Below are 18620 nucleotides of genomic sequence, written 5' to 3' on the forward strand. Positions count from 1 at the left end.
CAGCCCCTGCATACACATTTTTAAACATAAGTCAATTCATGCTGTATGGCTGTAGATGTTATTTTCAAACCTGCTGAAAATATTCACATATTGAGTTTCATGTCCACATTCGTCACCTTATGTTAATGCTGTATAAATTCTATGGTAAGATTCATGGAAGCTGTTTGGCCAGTCCCCAAGAGCAAGGCATCTCGATTGTTCCCCTTTCCAGTATTAAAAATGGCACTCAGATGGGCATTTAGCTAGAGTCTAACACCACACACAGCCTCAGCAAGGCTCTTCTCTTGAATTCCTACAACTCATGTGGTGAGGCCCCTGCCGAACCTCCTGTTCCAGTTTGTCCTTTTCCAACCAGGATAGTTGAGGAGAGCAGGAGGCACAGCACATGGAGTTGCATTAGCTCTGTGTTCAAATTCCAATTCTGTACTTAGGTGTGATTTGGGCAAGTTATTTAATCACTTTTGAGCCTGTTTTCTTAACCTGTAAGTAGGCTGAGAAACTTCATGAAAGGTGAATCACATCATTCCACCTCATTTGTGTGTTAAGCCCGTTGTTGGTGTTGGGTGTGTGAGTTCCCAAGTCCTCCCCCCACCCTTCTTGGTACTTGCTTCAGTTTCCATTGGACCATGGGGACAGGCATGGGACAGGAAGGGCAAGATGACTCCTTTGCTTTATTCTCCACTTTGATCCTGAGGGGATGCCGTCTACATGGACAGTGAACCCCAGAGGCAGGAGTACATTGTGAATGATTACGGCTTCATCTACCAGGGGAACAAGAACTGGATCCGCCCGTGCCCATGGAACTATGGGCAGGTGAGTCTCAGCCCATCTGGGCTCTGGGCTGCTGGGGAGAGGGGAGAGGAGTGCGATGGCACCTGGGTTGTTAGAAGAGCTGTCATATTAAGGCAGAAAGGCCGACTTGAACACCAGGGCCCAAAGGCAGCTCACAGTTGCCCAGCAGGTGCTCCTGAGGAGAGAAAGGAGCAGTCCTACAGTCCTATAAATGTGGGATGGTGCCTGGCATCTGTGCTTATCATGCTGTGTTTCCATGGAGTCTCAGTGCCCACTCGCTCTCCGTATCTTCACAAGCCTCACCACACAGCCAAGCTTCAAACCTGACACCAGTGAGAACTTGCCCTGGGACATCTTTGCAGAACAGGGCTAAGGAACAGCAGAGCATCTCCTGCCCAGTGACTATTGCATCTTCATTTTTTTCTTTTTTCTTTTTTTTTTTTTTTTTTTTTTTTTTTTTTGTTTTTTTTTGCAGAACTGGGGATTGAATTCAGGCCCTTGCACTTGCCAGGCAAGAGCTTATTCTACTGAGCCATCTCCCTGGCCTCTGCTTCTTCATTCTTAATCAGTTAATTAGCTAGTTAATTCTGATAATCTATCATCTCATTGTAAAAGCAGTACACAATTGGCTTTCTTGAAGATCATTTTTTTTGTATTAGTGTATATTTGTAATACATAATGTTTACATTCTTTGTGTGGAGTTGGTTCATGTACATAGCACTTTTAATTCCTTTTTTCACCCTTTTTCCCTTCCCTCCCTTCTCCCTTCCTCTATCTCATTTACTTATTTATTTATTTATTCATTTATTCATTCATTCGTTCATTTATTTTAGTACAGGATCTACAGGGTCTCACTACACAGATCAGACTCATAGTGATCCTCCTGTTTTCAGCCTCACAAATGCTGGGATTACAGGTGTACATCACCATGTCCAATCGCAGTCACCATCTCAGCATGCCCTGGGGGTGGGACCAGCATGGCATGTGGAGCCAGGGATCAAACCCCAGTCTCTGTGCTTGCCTAAGCAGGTGCTTTAGTCTGCTGAGATATCTGGCCAGTTCCTTCCTCCATCTCTTGAGATCCCTTTTCTCCTTTGAGAAAGCTCAATCTCTGTACTTCCTATTAACTATCTTTTATTTTGTTCTTTATTTGAGAAACTTTGTTTCTCATATGAGAGAAAGCAGGTAACATTTAAGCTTGTGTCTGATTTATTTCACTTAACATAATGATCTCAAGGTGGGTCTATTTTCCTATAAATGACCCAAGTTTGTCTTCCTTTATAACACAGTAGTGCTCCACAACATGTAAATACCACGTTTTCACTGTCCATTCACTGTTTTTTGTTTTTTTTTTTGGCGGAACCGGGGATTGAACTCAGGCCCTTGCACTTGCCAGGGAAGCACTTATTCCACTGAGCCATCTCCCTGGCCCTTCCATTCACTGTTGATGGACATGTAGGCTCTTTCCAAGATTTAGCTATCATGACCCATGCTCCTATAAATGTGGTATGCATGGGTCACTGTAATATGATATCTTTAACTCTTAGAAAAATATGTAGAAGGGAAATACCTACATCAAATAGAATTTCTAGTTTTAGGTGTTTTTGTTGTTGTTGTTTGTTTGTTTGTTTGTTTGTTTGTTTTTTGCAGAACTGGGGATTGAACTCAGGCCCTTGAGCTTGCCAGGCAAGCTCTTATTCTACTGAGCCAGCTCCCCAGCCCCTAGTTTTAGTTTTTTGAAGAATCTCTACACTGATTCCATAGTGGTTTGACTAGTTCACATTCCCATCAACAATGTAGAAAGCTTCCTTTTTCCTTCACAAACTTACCAGGATTTGTTATTATTTCATTTATTGGCCATACCTGGAGCATGGAGAACATTTTAAGCATTGTCACCAGCTTGGTAGACAAATATTCCTCTATACTCTGCTTTCTACATATATTCCAAAACCATGTGCTTTCAGATTTAAAGATATTGTATTCACTGCAATGCTCAATAATGTCTTTCTAGAAGCCTTGTACTTAAGCTCCAGGAAGTTCCAAGTAGGCTGGGGAAGTGTCTTCTCTAGGATGAGCCCTACCCTGGGAGGACACAGAAAGGAGGGAATCAGTTCCTGGCCTCGGGCCAGCCAAATAGCTCAGTAGAGTAAAGGGCCTGCAAGCAGGCTCAGAGGGCAGGGGTTTGATCCCAGGCCGGTTGTGCTGGCCCTGCCCCCAGGGCACAATGAGACAGCAATTGAGACTGGGTATGGTGGCCAGGCCGGTAATCCCAGCTCTTGGAAGCTTGTAAACAGGTGGATCACTATGAGTTGGGTCCAATCTAGCAATGAGACCCTGAGCACCCCGTAGACCCTTCCCTAAAAATAAAAAAAAAATAAAATAAAATAAAAAAAAAAAAAGTTCCTGGCCTCTGGGAAAAGCTGCCAGCTGGAACACACCCTGGAGGTCCTCATGGACCCTTATATCAGCTGAATGTGGGCTCTTTCCCTGGACTTGCCCAAGCAGAACCCCAGCACACATGGCCTGCAGGCCCAGTCTGGGTCCAAGGTAGCTACAGCTGAGAGGAGGAATTGCAGCCTCCACTGGTTGCACCTCGCCTCCACAGGCTCCTCCCTCATCAGAGGCAGCTGGGGATCCCAGAGAGAGCCCTGGACAGGGGTTTTCTGTTGTCCACAAGAAGCAGAAGTGGGAAGTTGCTGCTTTCTGATCCCTGGCTCTCAGTGCTGAGTGCTAGAGATATGGAAAGGAATAAAACACTGTCCCTGACCACATAGTGCAGTGCGGGCCAAAGCACATAAGCAGATCACTGACTTCAGAGTGGGATATGTAAGGATTGAGCAACAGGGCAGAACACTGGAAATCAGGAGGAAGGCTCTTGGCCAGGCAGGAGGTGTCAGGAAGCTTCCTGAGAAGGGAGACATTGAGCTGGTTTAGCCAAGGGAAGGCACCAGACCAGAAGTAGTTTGGCTCTTGGCAGAGTTACAAAGAATTTACTGGAGTGAAAATAGTGCTGTGAGGAAAAAAAAAAAAAAAAAAAAAGCGAAAAAAAAAATCCTAAAATTCATATGGTCTCAAAAAAAAAAAAAAAAAAAAAGCGTGCTTCTGGGGAGAGGGTGTAGGGCCAAGAGTTTGGAGAGGTATGGGGGGCAAGGGGAGCCCTGGGAGGGACTTGGCGCCTTCTGAAGAGTGGGGGTTTGATGCTGTAAGCTAGGGAGCCTTTGGGCATTTTAAAGTAGAAAACTGATTTGACCAGACTGTCTCTTGGGGAAAATGGATCAGAAACACTTAATTCTACATGTTGTTGGTTTTTACATGGGAATAAGTATATTGATTTACACTCGTTTAACAAAGATATATGCCACCCCCACTATGTATGAGGCACTGTGCTCTGTCTGGGGTCAGGAGCTGTGGAAAGAGACATTGAGATGGAGCATATTCCTGGGTAGGGAAGATGAACCTCAACTTCCTCAGATTCTGGAATCTCCAGTGGGAAGCCGTGGTCAGGTTTGGGTCAGGCCTAGGGAAGCGGCGGCACACTAGACCTGAAGGGCTAGGAGGAACTGGGCTACCCGGTGGGGCTAGAGGTTCCACTCCTCACGTGCAGCTGGCCACAAAAGCCAGAGCCCCATGCAGCTGTGAGAGCCATGGCAGGTTCGCACTGTCCCCTCAGCCTGGTTGCCAGTGATAAGCAGGTCACAGGTGAGTACCGAAGAAGAGGCAGGCTGGTTTTCGATGCTCATCCCAGGTGCTAAATGTAAAAATGGATGAGAAAAGAGGGAAAAACAAACTTTTCAGCCAGGTAGACTCCATGGGGCGGGGGAGAGCAAAGCCCAACAGTAGCAACAGTCACCTCAAAATAAGAGGTGGAGGGATGGATTTGGTTTTCAGGGTACATCCAGGGTGGGTTGTGACACCAGGGCTTGGAAAACCCACACTTGCCTGGGAGGTTGGGTGTTCTGTTTGACAGGTACTTTCCAAATGGGTTTGTATTCTACAGGCACATCCATTAGAGAGCTAGACAGGGTGTGGTGTTTCTTTCTTTCTCTGTCCCCCATATGCTCTATAAGCACCTCCCTCTCTGTGCCTCCTCTTGTAGTTTGAAGAGAATATCATAGACATCTGCCTGGAGCTACTAGATAAGAGCCTGCACTTCCAGATCGACCCAGGCACCGACTGTGCCCTTCGGGGAAGCCCCGTCTACATCAGCAGAGTGGTGTGTGCCATGGTGAGGTCCCCGTTTGCCAGGGAGGGAGGAAGCCAGGCCAGTGAACCTGTGCCTATCTCAACTGCCCCTACAAGGGGGCAGGGAGTAGTTGAGAGGTAGACCCTGCCAAAGTCACTTGGGTTAAGACTGACATCAAAATGTGGACAAGTTTTTTTCAACAGAGCTCTGAGGTAGCTGGGCATAGACTATCAGCCCTTTTAACTCCTGGACATCCCAAGGCATCCCATGCATCACAACCTGTTGAAGGAAAGGATGTTTCTCATGTTTCTGTGTATGGCTTCTCTTTAGATCAACAGCAATGATGACAATGGGGTGCTCAATGGAAACTGGACTGAGAATTATCTAGATGGCACCAACCCTGCCGAGTGGACCGGCAGTGTGGCCATTCTAAAGCAGTGGCACGCCACAGGCTGCCAGCCAGTATGCTATGGACAGTGCTGGGTCTTTGCCGCCGTCATGTGCACAGGTAGGATGCAGAAAGAATCCCCAGGGAAGGACCAAAGGTAGCCAGCAGCTCACACAAGAGCCCTCTGTTCTCATCCTAGTCTCAGAGCTCCTACCAAGGGACATTTTGGAGGAAAGCTCCTCCTACACAGGGTCTTGTTGCTGACCTTGAGCCTCCCAACTCTGGGCTGCCTTCAGTGATTCAAAGGTGGAAATCATGGCCCCAGGTTTGGCACCCTTCCCTTCTGAGCTCAGGCAACCTAAGAGAATATTTTGAAGAGACTGCTGGGAATTGGTCAAGGCCGTGAGAGAAATGAGATGGGAGGCCAGAGAGTAATGAGCACAGAGAAGGGCTTCGTGAAGATTCATGTGTGGAAGGGCAAGGCCAGTATGACAGTGCTTGAAGACCTTGGGGGTTAAAGCAAGAGGGCAACTTAAGTAAAATGATCTTGAAATTAGGGTTCTCACAAGGTCACAGAGGGCTGGACAGCTGACTCAGGCCAGAGAGTTCATGGATAGGGGCAAAATGGATGTCAGCTTTTCTGATAGGGAGTAGCTTCATTAGTAAGAGAGAAGCTAAAAAATCCATATGGAGTAAATAAAGCAAATGGAGGTTGGTTTGTATGTAGCAAGAAGAGCAAGCGGAGGAAGTTAGGGAGGAAATCTTGAGGGAACCAACAACTGGAAGTGTGACTCACACACTAGAGAGGACAGAAAGAAGCCTTTGGCCTCACCCAGGCTGTGCTCTGGCTCACAGTCCTCAACCTCCAAGTGCCCTGTGTGCTGACCCTCTGGGCATGCACGTCCAGGGGCTGGCTGGCCAGTCGGTACGCTAGTACTCATGTTAATGGGAAAAAGAGCCAATTAAGGCTTTTGCCCACTGGATTCCTAGTGGAATCCGGGGAGGCTTGGCAGGTCCAGCCATAACTGGGTGTTAATGGAGGGCTCAGACCTCCTATGTGGAAAGTCCTTTGGTGACAGGCTTGATACAGTGTGTGTGTGTGTGTGTGTGTGCCTGTGAACTAGCCCATCTCTGGACTCTTGCTTTGTGACAGCACCGGAGGAATCCCAGAGAACCCCAGGCTGCTGAGCAGACAGCAGCACCTGGCCTCTGTCCAAGGGCCACCCCACAGAGAGTGACTTCAGAGTGAGCCGATGGCAAAATTCGGGTTCTCGCCTCCTCTGTGGCCAGACTGGTGTTGAGCTGGATGCTTTGATTCAGTACAAGGGACAACTCAACCGCTTTGATAACAGGAGTTGAGGAAGTTGGAGTAAAGTGGAAGGTCAGAGCTGCTCAGCTGTTGGGCTGACAGGCAGACAGTGGGTCTGCACAAAACAGAGAGGGAAACTTCCAGTGTGTGGAAAAACTGATTGTGCAAGGGGCCTGGCGTGCATGCAGAGAGAGAGAAGCAGGTCTGGGTGTGGTACCTGCAATGGTGTAATGAGAAAGGTGAAGTCAGCGGATAGAGATTATGCAACAACAAACAGACCAATTAAAATATTTATGGGATACATGGCCTTGCAGTGACCCGGGGAACAAAGATTTGGCCAAAGGGGCTCAAAAGTGACCCAGTCCAGCTGCAGCTCAGCCAGTGTTCCTCAGAAGCTCACCCTGTTGTCCATCAATAAATGCATTATTTTGAAAACTCAGCCTTCTCTGATAAGACTCGAGTTTTCATTCTGTGCCAGGCACTGTGTTCCAAGTACTCTAAGATGCAAAGATAGAAAAGACTCAGCCTCTTTCCTCTACCAAAGATAAAAGCATAGTTAAATTCTTTAACCCAATACATCTGGGAAAGCATGTTTTAAAAAAATATTATTATTATTATTATTTTAAATTCTTTCTTTCTTTATTTATTTATTTATGTGTGTGTGTGTGTGTGTGGCCAGCTCAGCCCACCAGGGGGCGGGGCTGGCTGGCATGTGGTGCTGGGGGATTGAACCGCAGTCCCTGTGCTTTGCTAAGCTTGTTCTAAGTAGGTGCTTTAGACCACTGAGCCATCTCACCAGCCCCTAAAAAAATATTATTATTCCAGGGCCACAGTAGCTAATGTTTACTTGGAACTTCATTTGTGTCAGGCATTGTACTAAAACTTTGACCGTCTAGAAGACTAGAGAAGCTTTTGGCTGAGGCAATGGACTGGTTGGGGTTACAGTAGTGCCCCTCATCCAGAGGATGCTTTCCAAGACCCCAGTGGGGTCCCAAACTGTGGTTCGTCCTGAGTCCTACACACAGATTCTATGCATTTCTACCTATGCAACTACCTATGATAAATGTGGGGGGGGGGTTGTTTGTTTTAGAAGTGCTACGGATTAAACCCAGGGCCTTCATGCTGAGTTACATCCCAAGCCTTTTTTATTATTTTTTGAGTCAGGGTCTCACTAAATTGCTGTTTCCCAGCCTGTGCTCAAATTTCTGACCCTCCTGTGTCATCCTCCCATGGTGCTGGGGTTGCAAGTGTGCATTACCACGCCCAGAACTAAATTTGGTTTATGGGTTAGACATAGTAAGAGATAAACAATGATAACAATAAAGTACCAAGACTTGGGAGGTGACAAGAGGATCACTGCAAGTTCAAGGACAGCCTGAACTACATAGGGAGACCCTATATAAAAAATCAATGACAAGGACCGGCCAAATAGCTCAGTGGATTAAAGTGCCTGCAAGCAGGTGCAGGGGCTGGGGGTTCCATCCCCAGTGCCTGCCGTGCCAGCCCCACCCCTGGGGCGCCCTGAGATGGCGATTGAGACTGGGCATGATGACATGTGCCTGTAATCCTAGCAGTTGGGAGGCTGTAAACAGGAGAATCACTACAAGTCTAACCTAGTAGTAAGACCTTGAATACCCTGTAGACCCTTCCCTAAAATACAGGCGGAAAAAATCAATGATAATAATACAGAACAATTATGACAGTATGCCATAATGAAATTATCAGCATCTCTATGCTTGTGCTTCAGGGCCATTATTAATTAAAATAAGGATTCCTTGAACAAAAGCAGTGTGATACGAAGACAGGTGACTTGATGACCTAAATTGCCACTAAGTGAGCCGCAGATGGTAATATAAACAACACAGAGAAAGGCATCTACAAAGAGACCTAATACAGGCACTGGGCAAAGGGGTGATTCATGCCTCACACAGAATGGCTTAAGATTTCTTCACGCTATTCAGAACAATGCCCAATTTAAAACTCACAAGTTGCTTCTTTCAGGAATTTTCCATTTAATATTTTTTGATAATGATTGACTCAAGGTAACTAAAACTGCAAAAGCAAACCACAGAGAAGGAAAGAGGGCACTACTTGAAACGCTAGCACTTCCATTAATGTTCTGAGTAATCTTGAGCAAGCTACTTAGTTCTTGCCTCCATTTCCTCAGATGTGTGATAGGGAAAACAGTGGTACCTGCCACCTAGGTATTGAAAGGACTGAGTGAACTCACACAAGGAAAGGGCGAGCTTCGGTGACCCTCACTCAGTAAGCATCAGCTTGGTCCCACTATGACCTTATAAGGTAGGTTCTTTCATCATGACCATTTGGAAGAACACAACATTGAATGACAAAGCCAGTCTCACTCCAAGCCAGGCTGGTGCTCTGGGCCATGCTGTGGCTACCCTGCCTTGGGACCATTGCTAGCAGCTGCCATTTATCCAATCTCCTGGGCTTCAGGCACATAAAGAGCACTTTTATTATTTGTAATCCTCCTACCACCTGAACAGCAGGTATGATTACAGCCATTTCGCAGAAAAGAAAACCAAAACTTAAAGTGAACCAAAAATGCAACCTTCCATCTGCAGCCCTCTTTTGCTGTGTTGCCACTTAAAATGTCAAACACATTGATTTCAACTTCCTGTAAAAGAAGAATCACAAGAGAAGTCTTTGTGTGCATCAAAGCTATGGTCATAATCTTTTGGGTGGGGGCTTGGGAAATAGCTCAGTAGAATATGTGCTTGCCTGGCAAGCGCAAGGTCCTGAGTTCAATCCCCAGTAATGCAAAAAAAAAAAAAAAAAAAAAAAAAAAAAGAAAAGAAAAAAGAAATAACAATCTTTTGGGTGTACAGTTTCTATGGCACCTACTGATTTGGTTGTTTCCTGGGAATTTCGGAGAAATCCTCGGCCTGCCCTTCCTGTGCCCTGGGCCAGCATCCATGGAGCTCTGGGTCATCAGGAGCTTGCAGTTGTGGCCACCCACTCCTCAACAAGGTCAGGACCCTCACCCTCAGTTAAACTGTGGGAAACAGTCTAGATGTTCTGTACTTTAGGGAACAGAGAAGACAGTCATCGTCAATTGCCTAAAAACTCTCCCTAAAGCCAAGTATCAAAAGGCCATATATTGTATAATTCCATTCATACACAATCCTTGGAGCAGGCAAGTGCAGTGGAGATTGCCCAGAGTGGTGGAGGGGGGATAATGGCAGGAACTGCTGATGCGTATAGAATTTCTTTTTGAGGTAATGAAAACGTTCTGGAATTAGATAGTAAGGATGGTAGCACAATGTGTGACTCTGTTACAAACCACCTACTTGTACTTCATGGTATGTGAATTGTATCTCTAGAAGTCGTTTGAGCTGGGTATGGTGCCGCAAACCTATAATCCTAGCACTTAGGAAGCTAAGGTAGGAAGATTATTGTGAGTTTAAGACCAGCCTGGCTACAAAGTGAGCTCAAGCCCAACCTGAACTGCATAGTGAGACCCTATCTCAAAAAAAAGAAAAAGTAAAGCAAAACAAAACAAAAAAGAAAGTTGTTTGAAGAAAAAAAAGGCTCCTGGGATTTTGCATAGAGTTGGGGGTACACAGCAAAGACAGGAAGGAAGACAACAACTGTATCTGTGACAGGTCTGTATGACTGTGACAGGTCTATGGGCCATCTTCCCCTTCCCTGTAAACCAGGGCCACAGGCCTTGGGGGTCACAGTAGGAAGGGGCAGTGGGACTGGTGTGACATGTGGGAGGCTGTGGGGTAGGTATGTGGCCCTCCCCTATCAATTAAAGCAGCCCAGCTCATATGTCTTCTACTATTTGATCCCCACTATGGTTCATCTTGCAGTAGGATACTCAAAACTTTTCAAAGATCCCCAAGCTATCTGTGCTATAAGACTTTTTTTTTAAATTTTATTTGTTTATTTATTTATTTATCTTGTGTGTGTGTGTGTGGCCAGCTCAGCCCACCAGGGGGCGGGGCTGGCTGGCATGTGGTGCTGGGGGATTGAACCGCGGTCCCTGTGCTTTGCTTAGCTTAGCTTGTTCCAAGTAGGTACTTTAGACCGCTGAGCCATCTCACCAGCCCCTGTGCTATAAGACTTTTTCTAAATTAATTATAATGAAGTACCTTATTTTCATGTCAATATAGTTCTTGCTCTCACAGTTCTGAACTTCAAAGAAGGAACCACAGCCAAGGAGCTGGTGCATTATTTTTCCCCAAACCTTCATTAGATCCCAGTCCAGACTCTTGTGCAGTGCCCTGACTTGAACACATACTTACTGTTATCTCTTATTGATTTATGAGACAGCAAGCTCGTAGGGAATGTTCCCTAATAAGAGTTGTGGATTAACATGTGACATGTATGTAGAAAGAAGTCTGGCACTTAGTTTTATATAAGTATTGCAAAAGTTATGTAATTAATCTGATACTGTTTTAATAGCAGCCTCCTGGGCTCCTGTGGTTTGGTGGAATCTTTCTCGAAGTTCTTTTTAGCTAGATCCATTCTTCATCCTCTCTACCACTTCTTCCCTTTATTCTTTTTTTCTTATTTTCCTCTTCTATTTTCTTCCTTTCTTTCTTGGAATATTTAGGGTTAAATTAATCATACTCCTCATCTTGGAACATTATGATAACTGGCCTACTTTCAGGCCTCTCTTTAAAAAATAATTTCCTCCTATTATTCCATAATTCAGTTTTGCTCATTCCCTTCCCCCAACACACACACAAAATTTTTTTGGTTTGCTTTTGGAGTGGTGCTGAGGATGGAATCCAGGGCCTCTTGTGTGCGTGCTGAGAAAGTGCTGTACTGCTGAGCTGCACCCAGTGCCCGTGAAGCATTTCCTGTGTGATATGTAGCACTGAGGTTGGATGTAACATTGTTCATGTTGGCCTTCATTCCTGGCTGGTGGGGAGAGCAAGAGCGAGCCTACAGTCGTTGTTTTCTCTGGTACCATTTGTCTGATCCAGAATCTAATCTGCAACTAAGCATGGCACGTGGGTGTAATATCCTTTGTGCCTCTTTTAATATACAAGACTTCTTATTCTGTTTGAGACTTGGTTGAAGACACAGGACATTAGAAAAGTAGAGAAGATTCTACTTTTTGGGTTTCTCCAAGGGCTCCGTTGCATTGTTGGTCTTCTGCCTATATTTCTTGTCTAATAATTGAAAGTTAGATACAAGGACTTTAAATATCCAAATTAAACATTTTTGGTGAGAAGCTCTTAGTTTTAAGGCAATATTTGGATTTTCCACACTCATGTGAGTGACTGAAATTTTTTTCTCTGTCCTACTGGCCCTACTCTGAGGACAGAGGCAGTAAAGCACAAGAGTCCTCATAGTGAAGAGGCCTCTGCCATCATTAAGGTGTCCCCAGGTGGCCAGGTGTGCTGGCACATGCCTGTAATCGCAGTACTGGGGAGGCTTAGGCAAGAGTATAGTTGAGAGTTCAAGGACATCCTGGGCTACAAAGTAAGCTCAAGGGCAGCCTGAATTGCAGATCAGGGCTTTGTCTCAAAAAGAAAAAAAAAAGGGGCTGGGGAGATGGCTCAGTGGAATAAGCGCTTCCCTGGCAAGGGCAAGGACCTGAGTTCAATCCCCGGTTCTGAAAAAAAAAAAAAAAAAAAAAAAAAAAAAAAGCTGTCCTCAGGTGACAAAGCCCCACAGGGCCACAGAGCTGGTCCCAGCTGTATGAAAACTAAGCTGTGATCTTGTCTAGCACACAATCTGGGTTTTGCACATCTTGTACTCTGCACTTTGACCCTTAAAAGTCTACAGCTTTGATTCTACTTTCTGTTTCTCCAGTAAGAGTACTCGCCTACCTGTGCTTCTTAATAGCAGATGGAACCTAATAGCCATGATTAATGGGTATGCTGTTTCCAAAAAATAATTTGGGTAGGGCTTTGCCCTAATGCATGCTAGAAGACTGGCTGTTAACATGGAAAACAGGTACTATACCTTTGAGATTTAAGACACTGTTACAAACTGGGTACAGTGGGAGCACAGATGGTCCTAGCTACTGGAGTCCTGGCCAAGAGCCCCACCTGCCTGTATGAGGGGTATGGTGAAAGGAGGAACTAAGAAACAGACGCAAATTTAGTAATGCATAACAGGGGGGCTGGGAAGTCAGAGCCTCGGGATGGGCAGAGACCAAGACACTCCAAGCCAGCCCCTATTTATTGAGTGCATACAATAATAAGAGGGATTATTCGATGACCTAGAGGATGGTATGACCTTATGCTAATGAGGATCTTTATGTTGATGAGGATGGTGAGGAGAGATGGCAGGTTAAGGAGTTTCTCCTCGTTAGGTCAGGGACAAGCCCTAATCACAATTTAATTATGAAATGATTTTTCCCCAACCATTATATAGCATGGTTCTCAACATCTAACAACTATTCAGGAGGCTGAGGGAAGAGGATTACTTAAATCCAGGGGTTTGAGACCAGCCTGGGCAACATAATGGGAACTTGTCTCAATTTTTTAAAATTAAAAACAATACCATTAAGGAAACAGATAAGATTTTATTTTTTTGTCATTGGAGATGAAACAGAATGATTATTAAATATGACCTCACAAGGGCACATCTGAAAGGCCAAGATCATCTTGGTTTTAAGTAATAATTAAAGATGTAGGAATAAGAAAAGGAAGCAATATTTTTATCATGTGGAAACTTAATGCATTCAAAGGAATTTTCTCTCCTGGTGTTTTGAGACAGGGTCTTGCTATGTAGTTCAGACTGGCCTTGAACTTTCTATGTAGGCCAGGCTGGCCTCCAACTCATGGCAATCTTCCTGCCCCAGCCTCCTTAATGCTGAAATTACAGGTATGCGCCACTACACCTGGCTGGAGAAATTTCAAGGTAATAAGAGTCAGCTGTGGGAATGATCGCTTTGACTCCATGAGCTGGAGCTTTGACCCTGTGTCTCAGCCCAAGCTGTGAAAGTATAACAGCAAAGATGTTCAAATGCATTTCAATACATTGAACTCTAACTTTCCTCTGATTTTGTTGTAAAATCAGAGCCACATTTCCACATTGGAGGATGGGGAAAAAACTGGTCAGAAGAGGGCCAGCCAGATAGCTCAGCAGACTAAAGTGCCTCCATTGACAGAGTGCAGTGGCCAGGGTTCGATCCCCAGTGCTGAAATGGCGATTGAGACTGGGCATGGTGGCACGTGCCTGTAATCCCAGCATTTAGAAGACTGAAAACAGGAGAATCACTACAAGTCCTATCTATGTAGTGAGACCCTATAGACTCTGTCCTAAATTAAAAAAAAAAAAAAAGAAGAAGAAGCTTTCACAGCCAGTCCTAAACCACGCTTTTTTTTTTTTTCTAAATACATCATCATGATGGTATCTACCACCAGTCAAAAGTGAAGTTGTGCAGAACCTAGTGACTCATGCCTGCAACCCCAGTTACCTGGGAGACAGAGGCAGGAAGAATGCAAGTTCAAGGCCAGTCTGAGCAATTCAGTGAGATCTTGTCTCAAAATATATCTACATAAATAAAAGATGCAAATGCAGCTCAATGGTACAGCATTTGCCTACTATGTTTGAAGCCATAGGTTCAGTCTCTAGCACTGCAAAGAAAAAAAGTGAAGCTGTGCTCTTTAAGGACTCGAAGATCTTTCATTCTTGCAGCTGCTGTGCCTAACCCAATGCTTGGTTGCAGCAAGGCTCGATGCATCTCACCAAATCTGAGCAGTGATAACACTGGGAGTGTGGCAACACGGACCTTTAGAAACTCTGCCTTTCAGCATGGCTCTGCAATCTTGTCCATCTCTGCCATTGTCACTGAGAGTGTGTATGTGCATGTGTGTGCGTGCTAGGATACATTCCTTTGTGAGAGATACAGATCCCAGGAAATTGTCAAAGAAAGAGGGACCTGAATCTCATGTCAAACTATGAGGCATCAAGACTGATAATCTTCCAGTCCTAGCCCAGGCCCCGGTGAGTGTGTGGGAGAGCCTCCTGCTACCCTGCGCCAGTGGGACCTGCTGGTCCCAGCCCAGGTGCAGCGTGGGTGAGACCCCCTTCCACTCCCTTGGGACCCCACCACCACTCCGTATCACCACCCCTTGCCCGCCAAGTGAGAATTTCTGCTGTGTTCTGGGAACCCCCAGATCCAGCCCTAACCCAGGCCCAGTGAGTGTGTGGGAGAGCTTCCTCTCCCCCCTACTCCACCTTATCCCCTCCAGACTCAGCTCAGGCCTGGCATACAGGCCTGGGGTGAAACCCTTCAGCTACAATCCCTGCCAAAAGAGTAGGGGACAAAGCCACCCAACTAGTCCAGGAGCAGAACATCTTGTCAGAGGGGCACAACAGGATCACTCCAAGGGCAGCAGCAGGAAGGAGCTGAGCATAGCAGCCAGACCCAAGCCAGGCACAGCAGGATAAATCCAAACTTTGTAGATCTACACCTGAACTTCAGTAGGTGCTAAGGTTACAACTGCACCAAATCTCTACAACAAGGTCAGAAGACAGTGCTACACAAAATGACAACGAGAAGGAGCAAAATGCAATCTCAGATCCCAGGCCCACCCATAAAAAGGGCAGAGGACACTAACACAGAACAAATTGGGAACCACACAGCTGAAATCAATGAATCAACGGCTTCTGAATTAAAGAAACAACTGCAGAAAAGTATAGAGGAACTCAGATTGGAAATGAAAAAATAAATCCCTGATTTAATAGCATCTGCAGTAAACAATCAAATGCAGAAACATATGGAAGAAACCCAATGCCCACCCAGAACAAGTGCAGAGGACACTAGCTCAGCTCAAATGTATGAATTAATAGCGTCGAAAGTAAATAAGCAACAGCAGAAAGTTATAGAGGAACTCAGAGCGGAATTCTTTTCTGAAATAAAAAAAGAATTCCTCTGAACTCATAGCATCTGAAGTAAGGAATCAACTACAGAAACATAGGGAGGAAACCCAATCTGAAGAAAATACTGCAGTAAAAGAATTAATAACTGCTTCTAAAGAAGACATTGATAAAAAAAAAAAAGACTGATAATCTGAGAAATTTTACTCATAGGCTAAGGATGAGTTGCTTTAATGGAAAGTTAACAAGCATCAACTCAGCAGTGTGCTAGGAATGAAGAAAAGCAAGGAAAGCATGAGCCCAACTTTATTTGTAATTTGGCTGACTGGACAGATACTGTAAATGAGAGTTTAATTCAGCATGTGACACAGACAACTGGGAATGTATGAGAGGTCAGTAGGCTTGGAGAAGTGGATGAAAATCTCACAAAGAAAAGCATGCAGAGACTGAGGTGTGGCCACTGCAGTCCTGGGACAGCTGCCATGGCAAGCGGGGAGGTTTTGAGAGCAGAGAAATGTGGCACTAAATGCTGACAGGACTTTCTTCTTCCTGCCGCTTGACCTTGCCTCTCTAATCTTCTCAGATCTCATCTTTAGAGCTGAGAGTGTCCCAGGGTGTGGGAAGGATTAAGTTAGATTGTGCCTGTGACACCCACAGTGGTGACAGTGCCCTTGATTGGAGTGGAAGATTGAGAAGACTGAAGGACGGCAAGGTCAGTGTGGCAGATGTGCTTACTGACAGGGAGGTCTCTGTCCAGGCTCACACTTCACATTCAGAGAGAAAGAGAGAGAGAGAGAGAGAGAGAGAGAGAGAGAGAGAGAGAGGAAGCCATAGATGGGTGAGCTCTTTGTGGACGACTGAGCAAGAGGGACAGAAGCAAGCCCCAGGGAGGCACAGACATGCGCGACTTCAGGTCTGAACAGCGTTAGCTTCCTTCCTGTGTGCTTCACCTACTATATGCAAATCATGCTGGTCCCTCTGCAGCTTCCTTCTACTTCCCTGTAGCAACCTGTCTCTAGCCCAATCCTCTTACACACTGAGGTGAGGAAGACAGAAGGAATCAGAGCAAATCCATCACCATCCAAAGCCAGTGCTCTCTGGACAGTTGAATTGGTACCCAATGCATAGCACCCGGCTGATATGACAGTGCTGGATTGAAGTCAGAAACTGCCAGAGTGGGTATAAGGCTCATGAGATGTCACTCATTCATCTCCCTGGCAAAGACACCCCAAGACCTGCAAGGATGCCTCACCCTGTCTTGATGCTGTCATGACAGAGATGAGTAACACAGTCTCTGCCCTCTGGAATACAGACTCGTTACCCATGATGAAGGGAGACCAGACCTATGATGGGGTGGGAAAGTGCCCAGCAGACCACATTTAGCAGCAGTGGACTCTGCCACAGGCCCTTCAAGTGGTCATTTAGGGACTCATCAAAGTGAAGAGAAGAGGTCACTCCCCTCCCTCACTCCCTGGTGAATGTCATCCCTTCTTCTGACACTTTTAATTTAAACCCTTACAAGATGCTCTTTTCTTTCCTCATTCTGATCTTATGTTTCAACCCTTAGCATCCTTTCTGAAGCTGTCCTGTGTCACCTCCACCTTCCACCCACTTGTCACCACTGCCCACTGCCTGCCCTAGTTCTTTGGCCTAGTCAGACCTGCCACTCAGGGGACAGATCGAGCTTTCCTCCTCCCCATGCCAGGTCATCCAGAGGCAGCCCCCACCCTGGCCTGGAGGGTGGTACCCAACTGCAGTACAAGAAAGATCCTCAGCTGAGTCCATAAGCATTCACTTTCACACTAAAAGCTCCAAGCACTTTTTAAAAAATGACAGTAGTATGTGTGAAGAACTTTTACAAGTATCTCTATTTTTTAAATTTTTTATTCATTTTAATGATAAAAAAGATAAAATAGCAATGAAATAGTTTCAAAAAAAGATTAGTAGGACAGTTACAATAATTAATATATTGAGGACAAGATGTAGACATGAGATCTTGTCTAAACACTATTAGTACAAACCTTTCTTCTCATTGAACTAGGAGAAAGTAGCTGTATATCTATCCTATTTTTTACGTACTCATTTTACTTTTTGAAATCTGTCTCAAGAGATGGAGGCAGGGTGTTGATCTACAAAGATACTCATAGCACTTTTTACACAAATATATTTGAAACCAAATAATTATCCCAAAATGACCACCGCTAGAAATCTCTTGGCAAATATTTGATAACCTGGAAGACTGCTGGGATATATGATGAAATGAAAACACAATGCTGAGCTGTGGGCTGAACTGAGGGGGATCTGAGTCCTGGAAACAAGCTTGACAGGGAAACTTGGGGCCTTGGTCAAAATAACAAACTTCATTTTCAAAACGGAGATAATATGGGGCATAGTGACACATACCTGTAATGCCAGCACTCAGAAGCCTGAGGCAGGAATGAGTTCAAAACCAGCATGGGCTACATAGTGAGTTCAAAGTTAGCCTACACTTCATAATGAGGCCCTGCCTCAAAAAAAAGAAAAGAGCTAACAATAGCAAATGCCATGTGGACTGTCCTGAGTATAAGGTATATTAAACAGTATTATGCCTGGCCAGTAGACACTGTATTATTATTATTATTATTATTATTATTATTATTATTATTATTATTAAACTCAGTGGGCCATCACTGCTGGACTTGAGGGAACAGGGCACTTGGAAGTGGAATAGGTCAGGAGATCTTGCTGTACTTAAAAGAGCACAGATTGAAGGTGATTGGCAGAGGACAAAGAAGGAGTTGGCTGGCAGAGGGGGACAATGACTCTTGAGGAATAAACCCAATGTTCTCTCTCCTTTGAAGAAGAATTTTTCAGGCCAGGAGATAGCTCAGTGGTACAAGTGCCAGCCTGATAAGTGCAAGGTTCTGAGTTCAATCCCTCGTACAAAAAAAAAAAAAAAAATCCTCTCAGTACAGACTCTCACCTTTCTTTTCTTTTTTCTTTCTTTTTTTTTTTTTTTTCCTTTTTTTGCAGAACCGGGGATTGAACTCAGGCCCTTGCGCTTGCCAGGGAAGCGCTTATTCTACTGAGCCATCTCCCTGGCCCAGACTCTCACCTTTCTAAGCTTTGTTACACAGTCTTCTATTCCTGGCTTG

At 45.1% G+C, this 18620-nt stretch overlaps 1 protein-coding gene across 1 annotated transcript in view; it reads left to right on the forward strand.

The window, feature by feature from the left end:
* Window positions 1-18620, forward strand: part of Tgm5 (transglutaminase 5) — a 29694-nt gene that overhangs the window by 2733 nt on the left and 8341 nt on the right. The window contains exons 3-5 of the mRNA XM_004623501.3: window positions 695-813; window positions 4889-5017; window positions 5306-5483. Coding sequence (XP_004623558.3) covers window positions 695-813; window positions 4889-5017; window positions 5306-5483 — 426 coding nt within the window. The remainder of the gene's footprint in view (window positions 1-694; window positions 814-4888; window positions 5018-5305; window positions 5484-18620) is intronic.

The sequence above is a fragment of the Octodon degus genome, unplaced genomic scaffold, assembly GCF_000260255.1.
Source record: "Octodon degus isolate 3935 unplaced genomic scaffold, OctDeg1.0 scaffold00002, whole genome shotgun sequence".
Taxonomy (NCBI): Eukaryota; Metazoa; Chordata; class Mammalia; order Rodentia; family Octodontidae; genus Octodon; species Octodon degus.